The sequence below is a fragment of the Torulaspora globosa genome, chromosome 4 (assembly GCF_014133895.1).
Source record: "Torulaspora globosa chromosome 4, complete sequence".
Taxonomy (NCBI): Eukaryota; Fungi; Ascomycota; class Saccharomycetes; order Saccharomycetales; family Saccharomycetaceae; genus Torulaspora; species Torulaspora globosa.
Genome location: NC_050730.1, coordinates 961,174 through 977,023, shown reverse-complemented (window position 1 = coordinate 977,023; position 15,850 = coordinate 961,174). Strand labels below are relative to the sequence as shown.

The window sequence follows — 15,850 nt, the reverse complement described above, 5'->3', positions numbered from 1 at the left end:
TTGTCTGGTAGAATAATCGGACCATTCTTTGATGAATCTCCTCCACTGTGGGAGGCATAGTAAAGTCGATTTTCTCCATTCGCGCTGCGCGTCGGATGGCCAGAGTTCCGGGTCGGAAGGGTCAGATAAACTCCGAGTAGTTGGGGTACTTCAAGGAACCCCGATGGCGCTCAGTAATTTAATATAAAAGCACAGCAGTTAATTGTTTGTTGTGCTACCTGGAGCAGCAATTTATTTCCGAATTATACAAGAGATCTTATTTGAAGTTGGGGTAGGATGACAAGAAGTTCTACCATTAGGGGCGATTCGCCCGTTTTGAATCCCCAGAAGTTAATCCAAGAGGAAAGGTCTAAATCAAAGATTAATATTGATCAGATCAATACGTTCTTGGAATCCAGTCCGGAAAGACGGGAGCTGACGCATCGTCTGATTGATGAGGTTGTTAACGATCCGATTCTGAAGACAGAAACGAGCTATTATGATCAGACCAAGAGTGAAGAAAGAGAGAATACTGCCAGAAAGATCGCTCGTTTAAGTCTTTACATGGAGCATGATATCAAGGAAGTTAGAAAGCGTTTCCGTGAGACCGACTTAATCAAGGAGTTGCAAACAGATGAGGACAATAAAGTTGCCCCGTTGTCGAATAGAGATTTGTCGATATTCGATAAGAGGTTGTCGTTGGTGGCCAATATAGATCCTCAGTTGGGTACGCGTGTAGGGGTGCATTTAGGACTGTTTGGAAACTGCATCAAGGGCAATGGAACAGACGAGCAAATCCGTTACTGGTTGCAGGAAAGGGGAGCACTTTTCATCAAAGGAATCTATGGTTGTTTCGCCATGACCGAGCTGGGGCACGGGTCAAATGTGGCGCAATTGCAAACGAGAGCAGTTTATAATCCAGATGGCGACACCTTCACGATAGATACCCCGGATCTTACCGCAACGAAGTGGTGGATTGGCGGCGCAGCACACTCTGCGACTCATGCTACAGTTTATGCTCGGTTGATTGTTAACAACAAGGATTATGGCGTAAAGACATTTGTGGTTCCCTTGAGGGACCCGGCCACTTTCCAACTGCTGCCAGGGATCTCGATCGGTGATATTGGTACTAAAATGGGGCGTGATGGTATTGACAATGGCTGGATCCAGTTCAGAAACGTTGTAATCCCTCGCGAGTTCATGCTGAGCCGCTTCACCAAGATACTCAGGGCGCGCGATGGTTGTGTCACCGTGTCGACAGAACCCCAGTTAGACCAAATTTCTGGCTATAGTGCATTGCTCAATGGTAGAGTGAATATGGTCATGGATTCCTTCAGATTCGGTTCCAAGTTCGCTGTCATTGCGACTCGTTACGCTGTTGGCAGACAACAGTTTGCCGAGAAGAAAGGAAAGCCGGAATCTCAACTGATAGACTATCCCTTGCACCAATTCAGGGTACTTCCCCAATTGGCAGTTGCGTATCTGGTTTCCCCTGCCGCTTTCAAGTTGATGGATGTTTACTATGCGACTTTAGAGGAGCTGTATAAGGCATCCGCCTCAGCAAACGGCTCGACGGACAAAAATGCTTTGAAAGTGGTCAGTCAAAAGCTCAAGAATTTGTTCATCGACAGTGCCAGCTTGAAAGCTACCAACACTTGGCTAGTTGCTCAACTGATTGATGAGTTGCGACAATCATGTGGCGGCCACGGCTACTCTCAGTACAATGCATTCGGCAAGGGATATAACGATTGGGTGGTGCAATGCACATGGGAAGGCGACAATAGCGTCTTGTCACTCACGTCTGCCAAGTCCATACTTAAAAAGTTTGTCGATGCCGGAACCCGTGGTAAGTTTGATGAGAAACTAGATAGTGATTCGTTCAATTATTTGGATCCCAGTTTCCTGATGTCGGTTTTGACGGGCCAGGAATCAACAGACTTGGATGAGTTGTCCGATTACACCAGAATTTGGGCTGTAGCGCTGGTCAAGATCATGAACCATGTTGCCAGGCAAATCGAGAAGACCAGGAAAATCGATGGTGTTTCCAGCCTCCTTGTCATGATCTCGAAGTTCCACGCCTTGCATTACATGCTTAAGGTATATCACGACAAGCTAAATTCTCCGGACTCGCATGTAACAGATTCCAAATCGAAAGAATCCTTGTGGGACATCTACAAGCTGTTCTCCCTTTACTTCATTAACAAGCATTCTGGTGAATTTCAGCAGTTCAAAATTTTCACGCCAGACCAAATTTCCAAGGTTATCCAACCACAGCTATCAGAGCTGTTGCCCAAGATCAGGGCAGAGTGCATAGCACTAAGTGACGCATTCGAGCTGCCCGACGCGATGCTAAACGCTCCGATCGGTTATTTTGACGGGGATATCTACAACAACTACTTCAATGAGGTCGTGAAAAACAATCCTGCCGAGCCTGACGGTGCGGGCAAGCCGCGCTACCACGAGCTCTTGACGACCATGTTAAGGAGAGGTTACGAATTTGATGAAAGGCTGGGCGGGGCTGCCAATGCCGCCATCTTGGCAAGATTAGCTAAATGATCGTTGGCCATCTTTATGAGTGTTTACGTAGCATGATTGTCTTTAAAGCTTCTAGTTTTTCAGATCCGCCCGACTTCTCCTACTTTGAATCGAGCGCTCAACGTTGAACGCAAGATCGAGCTATCGCCTGGGTCTTCCACGCTGCCATCTACTTCACACCGTGTTCGTGAATGCCTACCATGGGCTATCTGAACCATCGTTGGCACTACAAGTGAGATTCAGTAGGTCTAGATCTTAAAGAGCAGTCCGTGTGGCCACGTGACTCCGATGTTACCGACTTGAAACGCACATGTTCTTTCGCTCTTGGGATGCGAGGCTCGTGGCGACAGCAATGAGGTTCCTGGAGCGTTGTATAAGAACCAGCAGGCATTGATCAGTTAGTTTCTTAGCGTTAGTTGTGGCAAGGATCGTTTGATGTCAGAATTGAGAAGCAGAAAGATCGCAATGACGGAAAATGAGGTAGAAGAGCGTGCTCATGCGCAGGTGTTCAGTGATGAGAGCGATGCCGAGATCAATACGCCTACGCTAAGCAGAAGAGCATCTAGCATCTTTTCGTTTTCAGCCCCACCACTGGAACCTCCCAATGAGACCGATATTGAGCTGTTTACCAGTGATGAGTACCATTTCAGTATGGTTCGCAATTTACACCTGGCCGATTTTATTACGATGTTGAACGGATTCTGCGGATTCTACTCCATTGTGAGCTGCCTGAGATTCACATTAACGGAAAAACCACACTATGTGCAGCGAGCACATTTCTTCATCTTCTTGGGGATGTGCTTCGACTTCTTTGATGGAAGAGTTGCACGGCTAAGGAACAGATCCTCATTGATGGGCCAGGAGTTGGACTCGCTGGCGGATTTGGTTTCGTTCGGCGTGGCACCGGCCTCGGTCGCGTTTGCCATTGGATTCCAGACAACTATCGATGTTCTGGTGCTTTCTTTCTTTGTGCTATGTGGTCTGGCTAGACTGGCAAGATTCAATGTGACAGTGGCACAATTGCCCAAGGACAGCGGCGGGAAATCTAAATACTTCGAGGGCCTTCCAATGCCAACAACGCTGGCATTGGTCTTGGCCATGGCGGTTCTCGTCAGACAGGGCCTAATAATGGATAAAATTCCACTCGGTGTCTTCAGACAAGGTTTACTGTTTGAGTGCCATCCTGCCGTGTTTGTGTTCTTCCTGCACGGCTGCGGCATGATATCCAAGAGCTTGAAGATCCCAAAACCATAGCAAAATAACCTGTATAAACGTCTAAGGCATGTTTAGTCCGGATTCATTACCGGTCTATCATAGTGAAACCTCATCTAATCCGTTAGTGTTCAAGTTTTGAAAAAAAAGAATGCCATCCCCTGGAATCGAACCTGGGTTTCTTCGGCCACAACGAAGTGTACTAACCACTATACTAGGATGGCTTGGATATATATTTTTAGGCCTAGGACTGATACATTAGGTGAGATAGCTAGCGACTCAAATCAAACGAGGCCTATGGGTGATGAAATGGCATGGTCCAAGTGAGTGGTCCAATCAAGACAAATCCAGAGCACCATCTGATAACGATGCGAGGCGATAATGGAGGAACCATGGTATGATGGCTATGGTCCGGCTCCAGCTTTAAGACTGGTGATCTGACAACCGTGAGACGATTATGCTACACACAATCAGTTGCTGTGTCAGGTCGGGACCTTTTTATAGCAATTTTGGCGATGCTAGTCTCATGGGCTGGATCTTCTAAGATATCACTCAGCCTCGAGCCTGGCCCACATCGGTGCTATATTAATCATCGAGCCAGGCCAGATCTGGTGTCTTATTAGGCATCCCTAATTCAAACTATGTTCATCTTGATCTGTGATAGTCAGATCTATAGTTGAGGTTTATGATTAAGCATCAAACCCAGGTCTCTTGGCCCAGTTGGTTAAGGCACCGTGCTAATAACGCGGGGATCAGCGGTTCGATCCCGCTAGAGACCATTTATTTTTGACCTCACAAGCTTGCTTGGCTATTCTCTCAAGATTCCTGAGAAGAGAGGACGATTCGAAGCCACGATATCAAAGCGCTTTATATTACTTAGTAAATATAACTGTTCACCAATCGACTCCCGTCAAGTATGCCTTCTGTCCATTTTCGTCATTGGCGAAAAGACCATCAAATCTCTCAAACTCCAATGTAGGTAGCACTTTCAGTCTTCTAGAAGTCTCTGCTGCCAACAGAGAATCGTAGCTCCAATCTAAAAAGTCTTCCATATTATAGTTCAGCTTTCTGAAAGGTTGTGCAAATATTTTAGCCAAAGTGGCCACGTTAGGATGATAATGATCCATCAGCGTCGCCAGCTCCCAGAGTGAAGAGTCAAGCGCATGTGTTAATTCGGGATTCTCCTCATCTGCATCAAACGGATCTACATAATCCAATTTTAGGTTTTTTAACATGGTTTGCTGTTCTGATGTCATGAATGGGTCCGACAAAAATCTTGGATTGTGCAGCATTATCATACAGCTTGGATGCTTCTTCAAAAGATTGTAAACAAAAGGGATAACTGTTACTATAGCGCCTGGCGACGAATTTAAAGTCAAACGCGCGAGCTTCTTTATGAAGGACGCAATTAGATGGGCTGAAAGGTGAGTCGATGCCAAAAAGGTATCTAGCAATCTGAAAAAACGAGGCCTGTACTTGACGTGCATCAGACTTGGCGTGATCAATTGATAGAGTTTCATGTAAAAATTTGGGTACTCGAGATTGAAACGCAGCATGAGCTCGAAAAGCCCGTTCAACGCAAGAATAGGTATCACGCCTGCAGAATCATCTTGCGAATTTTGCAAGTTGTATGAATCCGTCAGGAAGTCCATCAGCTTGGTCGGTGTATGAAGATGCGGTATTATTCTTCTGTGCAAAATGAGAAGGATTATCTTGTATTGCGGCACTGATACACCGCCATTAAGCATAACTAGCCAGTTTTTCTCGAAATTGGACTTAAACTTGGATTCGTTTTCTACCACTTGCGGGGGATTGGCTACAAAAACTTCCAGCTCCTGGTCGGCATTGCAGCAATGGTTATCATGATTGACAGCCACAATCCACTTCCCCATTCCTTTGACTGTGGCGAAGCGGTCTTTCTCCGTCTCAAGTAAATCGGCCAGCTCGGACTGAAAGTAGAACTGAATATCGGCATAGTTTTTATAGTACTTTTCGATAAATTCTCCGATAATCGGATTTGTCGATTCCCCAGTAGAGGAATTTTGCTCCAGCCCTCCCAGATCAGACTCCCACATTGCCACAATGAGCTTTCTAAACGTCCTGTTGGGGAAGTACGGTGCGTCTGCGTTCGAAGCAAAATGCACAGACTCCATCTCCAGAAGCTGCAAATAAACGTCCAGCGAATCAAGAACCAAAGAATTCTCGCGATCCACACTAGATATGATCTTGAGCAACGAACTCTTGAAAGTCTCGTACATTTTCCTACACCAGTTGGAAAACTGCTGCAATTCAGTCTTGCTCTTGAAGTTCCCTACTGCAAGGTCGCCTCTTTTGAAAAGCTTCTTAAAGACTTGAAAAAGAGACATGACCAGGAACCGCAGCGTCCTTTCGACCTCGTCATCGCATGCCCGACTCAGATCGCTGCCGGCCAGCTCATTGACCAGCTTGAGAATGTTGTTATAGTTTCTCTTGTCGTACACCGAAGTAACCGGCTTAGCCAATTGCTTGATGTTCTCCAAAGAGAGTACCATCGTAGCGTCGGTTCAGAAAGCAGCCAGATTGGTCCAACGACCTGTACTTCAAAGAGCTCATCGCATATATCTTCAGAGCCCAATACTGAAATTTTTCATCTTCGATGCCGATTACCCGCCCTTAAACGACAAGGTATATAAACCTCGAAGAAAATCTCCTTCCATACTTCTCTCGCGCACATTCCTTTCCACCTTTAAAAGAACCAATGACCTTCCAAGTTTTAAAAGAAGATGATGATACCATTTGCGTTCTCTAATCGAACAATTCTTCTCGAGTCGTTTACGTCTCGAGGTTTTAATGGAGACTACGGTGCCTACGCAGCCAATTATCTTGTTACATCATTTTATGATTCAAGGACGTTTATCTAGAAAATTCTGATTCTTCTCACTTGAAACTGGGGTCTGTTTTGAACGTACCAGCGAAAGCCGCCGGCGATCAGTCGATCGCCGCCATTCTTGCTAAAACATCTCTCTTTGGCCCTTCTCAAACAAGGTGGATCCCGCTAAAAAGAGAACAACATTCAGGTGGATCTGTATCTACGATAACGAGGGCACATCGAACCACAGGGACCAGACGCTGGCTTTAACGTCCGATTTTCCGCGTGTCGAGCTATTAGCAACGACCGCACCGCGGTGTCGATCGACGGGCTCCCACATCTTTCTAGAGCCAACACGGCTTACTCCAAGACTCAGCTTTCGACGTCAGTCGCGCTGCATTCCTCTGCCTCCAATGAATTGCAGCGATTTGATGTCAACGCTTATCAGTTTTCGTCTCTGCAGGCGGAAGCTTAGGTACGATTTGCCTCGCAATGACGGGCGATCTAAAAATTTTCACTCGATATGACTCTTAACTCGAAGTGACAGTAAATGGTAATGAGTATTTAAAAAAAATCGTAAAGCAAACTGTAGCTGCGTAAGAACATCTTAAGGTGTAGCAAAAAATATTAGAAGCTCAGTATATTACGAGATGTGTGGTATCTTCGCTGCCTATAAACACCAGGACGTTCAAACGTTCAAGCCAAAAGCGCTGCAACTTGCCAGGAGGATTAGACACCGTGGTCCAGATTGGTCCGGTAATGTGATCAAGAACACTACAATTTTGGCACACGAAAGATTGGCCATCGTTGGCCTTGATTCCGGAGCCCAGCCTATCACCAGTCCATGCGGTAACTACACGTTGTGTGTCAATGGTGAAATCTACAACCATATCAAGATCAGAGAAGAGTTCTCTGAGTACCCATTTGCCACATTAAGCGATTGTGAGCCCATTATTCCACTTTATCAGAAATACGACATTGACACTCCAAAATACTTGGATGGTATGTTCGCGTGGTGTCTGTACGACGCCAAGCAGGACCGTATCGTGGCTGCTAGAGACCCCATCGGTATCACCACTCTTTACATGGGTCGTAACTCTCTGTCGCCCAAGACCGTCTACTTTGCGTCAGAGCTGAAGTGTCTAACGGATGACTGTGACAACATTATCGCTTTCCCACCTGGACATGTCTACGACTCCAAGACGGACAAGATCACCCGTTACTTTACCCCAGACTGGTTGGACGAACAACGTATTCCATCTGAGCCCTTGAACTACAAGCAAATTAGAGAGTCTTTGGAGAAGGCCGTGAGAAAGAGATTGATGGCCGAAGTGCCATACGGTGTGCTGCTATCTGGTGGGCTGGACTCCTCGTTGATCGCTTCGATCGCAGCTCGTGAGACGGAGAAGGCCAACAATGAAATAGACGTTCAGGCATACGACTCCGAGGCAAAGCATCTAGCTGGGATTGACGACTCTGGACATCTGCGCAGTGCTGGCTGGTCTCGTTTGCACTCCTTCGCCATCGGTCTGCCCAACGCACCAGATTTGCAGGCTGCCCGTAAAGTGGCCAAGTTCATCGGCTCGATCCACCACGAGCACACTTTCACACTGCAGGAAGGTCTAGACGCCCTGGACGACGTCATCTACCACTTGGAGACTTACGACGTTACCACCATCAGAGCCTCGACACCAATGTTCTTGCTGTCGAGAAAGATCAAGGCACAAGGTGTCAAGATGGTGCTGTCCGGCGAAGGTTCAGACGAAATCTTTGGTGGGTACCTATACTTTGCACAAGCACCAAACGCCAGTGAGTTCCACACTGAATCCGTAAAGCGTGTCAAGAACCTGCATCTCGCCGACTGTTTGAGAGCAAACAAGTCCACAATGGCCTGGGGTCTGGAGGCTCGTGTGCCGTTCCTAGACAAGGATTTCCTACAGCTGTGCATGAACATAGATCCAAAAGAGAAGATGATCAACAAGGAGAGCGGCCGCATCGAGAAGTACATCCTAAGAAAGGCTTTCGACACCACGGACGAGCCCGAAGTCAAGCCCTACCTGCCAGAAGAGATTCTATGGAGGCAGAAGGAACAATTCTCAGATGGTGTCGGTTATTCCTGGATTGACGGTTTGAAGGACACCGCCGAAAGAGTCATCTCCGATGAGATCTTCGCCGCTCCAAAGTCTTCCTGGGGAGACGACGTCCCAACCACAAAGGAAGCTTTCTGGTACAGACTCAAGTTCGACGCTCTCTTCCCACAGAAGACCGCTGCAGACACAGTCATGAGATGGGTGCCAAAGGCCGACTGGGGATGTGCCGAGGACCCCTCTGGCAGATACGCCAAGATCCACGACCAGCACGTCGAGAACTAATTTTTCATGCCAGTTTATAAACGCATATATTGGTAATATACATGCAAAATCTTCTACTACAGTACAAAATTATTCACACAACTTGATAGTGAGCCTTCAGTAAATCATATCTCGTAACCCTCTGGGCCCTATGCCGCCGATTTTTTTTGCTGGTCCTTCTACTGACCTGTACAATTTTATGTCGCACTGATAAAACATCCAGCAGCTTTCTTAGCAATGCCATTATCATTCCAAGCGCAGCATTTTCTTGGTATAAACAAGATGCAAGAAACGCAATCGCCATAGAGCACCCAGCTTTAAATAGTCACCGTAAGCATTACGGATGCCACTTGAATCCTCGTTCCACGGATCTCGCTTGGCACTTGACGGAAGTAAATCTTTAAACACCGATGAGCTAGATGGATACAAGAGTCTTCGCTGAAGACGAGAGATGAACGAATATCTGTCTAACACGATCTGTAGCGGCTACGAAGCCATTATTCTGTCCAGTCAGTAGTGGTAGCTGTGGGCCCATTGGAGCCTGAAAGGCGGTGAGCGCGATCTGAAACTTCATGCCTGGCATTGCCTCGATTGGCTAGCATTCAGCCGCTGATCGCTTTAGTGCCTCTTGTCTATCTATTTTGGCATGTTTATCACGGATAAAGTACCCTGATATGTGAGGGCGATTATAGATAGGAACTCGCGAAGGCACAGGAAGGCAGCAAAAGTATAAAAGCTGGGAAAACACAGGAGGGAGCTTTCTGGTTCTCGAATAGGTCGGTAAGCAGCTAATTGGTCATGGCAGGTGCCAATTACGGCGGTAAATATCCAAGACGAAGCAGACATTCGATATCAGAGGCGATTTCGGTTTCATTGGGACTGCAGCACGATCATCACGACGGAAATTCGAATGCTCCAGAAGGTCAAAATGAATTATTTACGCCATCCCACAACAATTACCTTGGGCGGTCGTATGTGAGTGGGTTTCTTTCAGATTCGCCGTATGGGTCGCAATCGTTGGAATCGGACGTGCTTCCCACGTCTAGGCTGAGGGTGAAATCTATACACGCGGCTCAGAAGCTCCACAGACAGACTGCTAAGTTGTGTGATGACTTTAATGAACCGGAGGAAGATGAGGCTGTGAAGAGTTACTGGAATGGCGGCGAAGAGGACGCAGACTTCGTGGAGGAGAGCGAACATGAGATTGAAGACGAGATTTCTAGACTTCCTGTTCATGCCTTGGGAGATGAGGACGAGGAGGAGTTCAACGAGGAGTACGAAAGCCTGGTGTCCGGCTCACACGGCGGCTACCGTGCTATCTCGTCCTCTAGTGGGAGGGGATTGCGATCGACTGCTCGCTCCTTGATATGGGATCGTTTTGCGTCCAGATGCTCCAAGACTGTGTATTACTTGCCGGCGGCGATCCTGGGCCTGCTGCTCAACGTCTTGGATGGATTGTCATACGGTATGATCATTTTCCCTATCACAGAGCCAGTATTTTCCCGTTTTGGCCCAACCGGTCTATCGATGTTCTATGTTTCCACAATTATCTCTCAATTAACCTACTCCGGTGGGCTGTCGAACTTTACTTCGGGCATCGGTAGTGAGATGATAGAGGTGACGCCCTTTTTCCACACGATGGCGATGGCTATCAAGGATGCATTACCGGGGAAGGATGACGAGATCATAACAACTACTATATTCTGCTATGCAATCAGCGCTGTGGTGACAGGCTTTATTTTTTACATTCTAGGAAAGTTGAAGATGGGCAAGATCGTTGGATTCTTCCCTCGCCACATCCTGATTGGATGTATTGGTGGCGTGGGGTACTTTCTGGTGATTACAGGTCTTGAAGTGACTACCAGAGTCGCCAAAATTGAGTATTCGTGGTCATTTGCGTCGCACATGTTCACCGATATCGACATTTTATTTAAGTGGCTAACTCCTCTGTTGCTGACTGTGCTGTTGGTATTGACTCAGCGGTATTTCCAGAATTCACTGGTCCTTCCGACCTTTTATATTGCAACCCTCATTGCCTTTCACTTTATCGTTGCCATTGTTCCAAGCATTTCTCTGGACAAGCTGAGGGAGCTTGGATGGATATTCCCTGTGGGGTCATCGAAAGAAAATTGGTATGATTATTACAAGCTGTTCAACTTCCATAAAGTGCATTGGAGTCTCGTTTTGAAACAAATTCCCACAATGCTGGCCTTAACATTCTTTGGTATTCTGCATGTTCCGATCAACGTACCAGCATTGGCAATCTCATTGCACATGGACAAATATGACGTCGATAAGGAGTTGATTGCACATGGATTTTCGAATATGATCAGTGGTTTTCTTGGCTCCATTCAGAATTACTTGGTTTACACCAACAGTGTATTATTTATCAGAGCCGGTGCCGATTCACCCTTAGCCGGATATCTTTTGGCCTTCTTGACGTTCATCGTCATGATTATTGGTCCTGTTATCATTTCCTTCATTCCAACCTGCATAGTTGGCTCACTGATCTTCTTGCTTGGCTATGAGCTACTATTTGAAGCATTGGTGGAAACTTGGGGTAAAGTCACCAATTTCGAATACATTACAATTTTCATTATCGTAATGACAATGGGGATCTTTGATTTTGTGCTTGGTGTTATAGTGGGAATACTAATAGCTTGCTTTTCATTTCTGGTTGACAGTACTAAGCTGCAAACTATCAACGGTGAATATGATGGAAAAGTTGCAAAGAGCACTGTTTATCGTGATTATGTCCAAAATAAATTTTTGAATGGCATTGGTGAACAGATTTATGTATTGAAACTACAAAATGTTCTCTTTTTTGGAACTATTATTTCCATTGAGGAGAAGATTAATAAGCTTCTGGAGATGGGTGACGGAAAGGATGCAAGAATACTCAGAATTAAGTATTTGATTCTGGATTTTAAAAACATAAATGCTGATAACATCGATTATTCAGCCGCTGAAGGGTTTAACCGGATCAAGCGTTTCACCCAATCTAAACGCATTCAACTGATAATATCCTCAATTAAAGAAAGAGATCACATCTACAGTGCTTTCAGTAAAGTAGGGCTGCTGGATGATGTCGAACTGTTTGGTGATTTGAACAGCGCGCTAGAATGGTGTGAGAACGAACTTCTCTTTCAGTACAAAGAACTCCGTGAAAAGGCAAGAAGAAGCCTTCTTGACAAGAGAGCTGTTTCGCCGGCAGTTGTAACAGCAGCAGACCGAGGGAAGGAATTGAAAGAGTCCGGAACACTCGGTAATGCCAATTACAACAATTTGATGTCGCCATTGCTTGCAACACCACGGAATGGCCAAATGCTGTCCGTAGCTCAAAAGGTTTTTAGAAACGAGCAAAAGACCGTCGACAGTTTAAAAACTCAGTTCAACGAACTACCAGCAGTTCTACCTCTGCTGCTGTTCTCGTTGAAGCTATACAGACCAACTGTCATCTCTGAGAATACTAGTACGAGGACTAAAGAAACACAACAGTGGGCAAGACTATGCCCGTATTTCGCAAGAAGAAGACTTGCTTCACAGTCCATATTACTGCATAATAATAACATCTTCTTTGTGATAGAAACCGGAATCTTGAAGATCGTCTATGATTTGCCCCAAGGTATGGTATATGAGTCCCTGTCAAATAGGACATGCTACGGTAAAATCCTAACGCCTGGTGTCGGACGCTCTCTTGAAGGAGATGTCACTATCAAAACCGAAACCGAGGTAACGGTCTGGATCATCGATTCCAACGCTCTGGCAAAGTTGAAGCAAGAGAATCCTGACTTATACACTGAATTGATCCTTTTGATCTCTGTCATCAAGGAGCAAAGATACAGACATGTACTAGGATACACTCTAATCAGTGCCTAGGCTCTTGTACCGGTTGCGCAAGGCATATGTGTAATTTATAGTCAACATTCACAACAACTTTGAAATTCCACGCTTTTCTGCATAATTGATCTAATCCTTGGTGTCGTACAACCTACGGACCATTTGCTAAGCAAGAGTATCAACGAACCTCGATGGGCCGTTGCCATGCCAATATGCCAAGAAAATTTATATAATTAATGCCCGCGCGCAATGCGGCCGGAGCATGCCACTCAAAGGCCAGGGGTTGTGAACGCAAGGATTTCATTTACAGATCGTTAGGATCTTTAAAACATCTTGTATGCAACCTGCTGTTCGACAAATTACAACCATCTGAACTTAGCAAGATCTGAAGGGTTTGGGAAAAGATCCGATGAGGGACACGAGATCTACCAGGAGCGGCGGAACTAGCAATAGTTTCGATGATATATCGTCAATTTCGTCTGTGGATTCCTATCAGCCGGAAGCCTTTACCGGCCAGGATGTCCAATCATTTGAGCATAAGTCCTTAGCTAGTGAAGGTGCCACAACTTTGGGCCGTAGGGCGTCCAACGCTATTGAGAAGGTTGTAACCCACAATGCATTACAGGGCAGGGCAGAGACAGCGGATTCATTGAAAAAGGAAGGGTTGAATCTGAAGTCCAAAGCTATTCCCGACATCAATGACCCTATATCGGCTGGCGCAGCAGCGACACAGTTCCCTGAGGAGTACAGAATAGAAACCCAGACTGGCCTGGTGAAGCTAAAGACTTTGACCGAACTGAGCAGAAACGATACCAGGGCTTCCGTAGGGAGCAGCGGAAAGCTTTCAAAAAAGAGCAGCGGAAGGAAGACCTCTGATTACGAGGAAAATCAAGTTGGCGGCGATGGAAAATCGCAAGGGCAAGCTTACCTTAATGCACATAATTTGCAGCAAGCAATTGAGAAGAATAAGCAAGCCATTCAGAAGTATCAAAAGCACAAGCACGAGAAGGGACTTAAAGGATTCTTGCATCGGCTGTTCGATTAATTCATCAAGAGCCACTGTTATGCCAAGATGTTAACAAGATAGGAGCTCCTTTACGTTTCTCTAAACCCATTATAATGTATTTGAATATAAGCGTCAGTGTTTAAGTTCGGGCTATAGCGTATATCACTTGATAATCCCTAATAATAGACAATAAAATAAAACAAATATCAGCCAGATGTGCATTTTAATGGCCACTAGAGCCCATCCAAACTATGACTTAGTGTTGCTTTCAAATAGGGACGAATTCTTCGCTAGAAAGGCAGGAGCTGCTGCTTGGCGACGTGATAACTACGTTCTATCCCCTTGTGATGTGGCTCTGAGGCCGCTGTCACAGAAAGATTTTGGTACATGGATTGGTGTGAATAGAAATGGCAGAATTGCCACGATTTTGAATTTGAGATTGAGTGATCCAAGTAAGGCGAGGCCAGCTCTCTGCATGAGATCCAGAGGCAAAATTCCAACGACATTTCTTTCGGCTTCAGAATCCAGCTTCGATGAGTGGAATTCATACGAGAAATATTGCCAGCAGTTGCCCAGTTTAAAGGATACTGGCGACTTCAATTTTTTCTATGGAGATTGCACTAAGGGCGAATACGTAATTATCGATTCACTGGGAGACACTTTCCAAGTGCTTCGAGAAAATGACGATGAGTACATGGTGGTGTCCAACGACAAGTTCAAGAATGAGCATGGCGACGGACCAAGGTGGCAGAAAGTCGATCTTGCAGCTCAGACGTTACGCAAACTGGTTGCAGATACCAACGTCGGGAGCGAAGAATCGCTGATACAGAAACTTTTCGAAGTTGCGTCAGTAAATTCTCTTCAGCGAGAAGACTATGAGATTCGCCACGAAAAGGCTGCAGAGTTAGCCATGAGGACAGTCTTTGTCCCACCTCTAAAAGTCTCCGCTAATGATGACCTCGGAACTTCAGTTCCTATCGGTACTTACTATGGTACTCGTTCACAGACACTCATTCTCGTGAGCAAGGATCGCTCTCATATCACTTACGTGGAGAGAATAATCCATGACTGTGATCTGGACGCGCAGCAGTTTGATTCACATCGAACGAAGACTGAAAACAGGTATGATTTTGACCTGCAGCGCTAGCTTTCAACAAAGAAGTTATCAACTAAGTATTTGGAATGTTTTAAAACAAAAGAATGCGGGATGTCACACACATGAATCGTGACCCTATCTTGATCATAATTCTGGTCGTAGAACCTTATTAGATCCTCTCTGGTGGATTCAGCTACCCAATGGTCCGAGTTGCTAAACAGTAACCATGTTGATATTTTGTTCTTGTTGCAGTGGTTGATAAAATCTCTTTGAAACTCCCAATCGGTCCTTATTTCTTGCATTTCGAATGCGGCGAGTCCTAAAGCCTGCTTGATAAACTTGCTGTTCTTGACAAGTTTCTCAGTCGCCAATACGGGTGAACTCTTCAGACCACATCCCATAGCAATTGATAACAAAGTCTTGGTCACCAAAGATGGTAAAAAACAATCAAATAAAAGACTAGAGCCCCATCCAGCCAAAGTTGGTAGGCTTCTTAGCCAGTAAAACGCTCTGCTCAATAAACGTCCCCGCTCAGAGGTATGGATGTCTAATATGGTGGGCGTCAGTAACCCAGTTCTAATCACTTTCCCAACAAGTTTCTCAGACATCGCAATCTTCTGTACCATATAGGCACCCACTGAGTGGCCCATGATAATCAATGGCCTATTAGGAGAGGAAAATTCTCGAATTATCTCGAGCTTATGATCAATCTGCTGCTCCAGCGAGAAAACGACATTGCCGTCCTTCCTCCGCTCCTCGACAGGCTCAACCGTATTGAATCCAGCATGGGATATCCCCAAGACCTCCCAATCTGGGCGGTGGCGATGTACAAGCATCAAAAACTCTTCATAATACTCCATCAATCCAGGATTTCCGGGAATCCACACAAACAAAGGACATTCTGCTCTTGCCCGTAAATTAATGCTCTTAAGGTGTATGATTGAAGTTGGATATGTTGATTTAAGATACGCTCTGATTGCCAT

General features: G+C 45.7%; 9 protein-coding genes and 2 non-coding genes across 11 annotated transcripts; 7 read left to right on the top strand and 4 right to left on the bottom strand.

Moving 5' to 3' along the window:
* Positions 1-276: 276 nt before the first annotated feature.
* Positions 277-2,535, top strand: POX1 (acyl-CoA oxidase; the record flags this gene model as incomplete). The annotated part of the gene is made up of 1 exon (XM_037283801.1): positions 277-2,535. One exon carries the CDS (start codon positions 277-279, stop codon positions 2,533-2,535), a length of 2,259 nt encoding a protein of 752 aa, XP_037139697.1.
* A 414-nt stretch (positions 2,536-2,949) lies between these two features.
* On the top strand, positions 2,950-3,768 carry CHO1 (CDP-diacylglycerol-serine O-phosphatidyltransferase; the record flags this gene model as incomplete). Its single annotated transcript, XM_037283800.1, has 1 exon — positions 2,950-3,768. The coding sequence occupies one exon, from the start codon at positions 2,950-2,952 to the stop codon at positions 3,766-3,768; it is 819 nt and encodes a 272-aa protein (XP_037139696.1).
* A 110-nt stretch (positions 3,769-3,878) lies between these two features.
* HG536_0Dtrna3H lies at positions 3,879-3,950 on the bottom strand. Its single transcript has one exon. It is a non-coding gene; the product is annotated as a tRNA-His (tRNA).
* Positions 3,951-4,431: 481 nt separating this feature from the next.
* On the top strand, positions 4,432-4,505 carry HG536_0Dtrna6I. Its single transcript has one exon. It is a non-coding gene; the product is annotated as a tRNA-Ile (tRNA).
* A 114-nt stretch (positions 4,506-4,619) lies between these two features.
* NOC4 (ribosome biosynthesis protein NOC4) lies at positions 4,620-6,257 on the bottom strand (the record flags this gene model as incomplete). Its single annotated transcript, XM_037283799.1, has 1 exon — positions 4,620-6,257. One exon carries the CDS (start codon positions 6,255-6,257, stop codon positions 4,620-4,622), a length of 1,638 nt encoding a protein of 545 aa, XP_037139695.1.
* Positions 6,258-7,224: 967 nt separating this feature from the next.
* ASN2 (asparagine synthase (glutamine-hydrolyzing) 2) lies at positions 7,225-8,946 on the top strand (the record flags this gene model as incomplete). Its single annotated transcript, XM_037283798.1, has 1 exon — positions 7,225-8,946. One exon carries the CDS (start codon positions 7,225-7,227, stop codon positions 8,944-8,946), a length of 1,722 nt encoding a protein of 573 aa, XP_037139694.1.
* A 73-nt stretch (positions 8,947-9,019) lies between these two features.
* On the bottom strand, positions 9,020-9,229 carry HG536_0D05405 (uncharacterized protein; the record flags this gene model as incomplete). The annotated part of the gene is made up of 1 exon (XM_037283797.1): positions 9,020-9,229. The coding sequence occupies one exon, from the start codon at positions 9,227-9,229 to the stop codon at positions 9,020-9,022; it is 210 nt and encodes a 69-aa protein (XP_037139693.1).
* Positions 9,230-9,723: 494 nt separating this feature from the next.
* Positions 9,724-12,804, top strand: VSB1 (Vsb1p; the record flags this gene model as incomplete). The annotated part of the gene is made up of 1 exon (XM_037283796.1): positions 9,724-12,804. The coding sequence occupies one exon, from the start codon at positions 9,724-9,726 to the stop codon at positions 12,802-12,804; it is 3,081 nt and encodes a 1,026-aa protein (XP_037139692.1).
* Positions 12,805-13,174: 370 nt separating this feature from the next.
* On the top strand, positions 13,175-13,810 carry HG536_0D05390 (uncharacterized protein; the record flags this gene model as incomplete). The annotated part of the gene is made up of 1 exon (XM_037283795.1): positions 13,175-13,810. The coding sequence occupies one exon, from the start codon at positions 13,175-13,177 to the stop codon at positions 13,808-13,810; it is 636 nt and encodes a 211-aa protein (XP_037139691.1).
* Positions 13,811-13,985: 175 nt separating this feature from the next.
* HG536_0D05380 (uncharacterized protein) lies at positions 13,986-14,918 on the top strand (the record flags this gene model as incomplete). Its single annotated transcript, XM_037283794.1, has 1 exon — positions 13,986-14,918. One exon carries the CDS (start codon positions 13,986-13,988, stop codon positions 14,916-14,918), a length of 933 nt encoding a protein of 310 aa, XP_037139690.1.
* On the bottom strand, positions 14,915-15,850 carry HG536_0D05370 (bifunctional triacylglycerol lipase/ester hydrolase; the record flags this gene model as incomplete). The annotated part of the gene is made up of 1 exon (XM_037283793.1): positions 14,915-15,850. One exon carries the CDS (start codon positions 15,848-15,850, stop codon positions 14,915-14,917), a length of 936 nt encoding a protein of 311 aa, XP_037139689.1.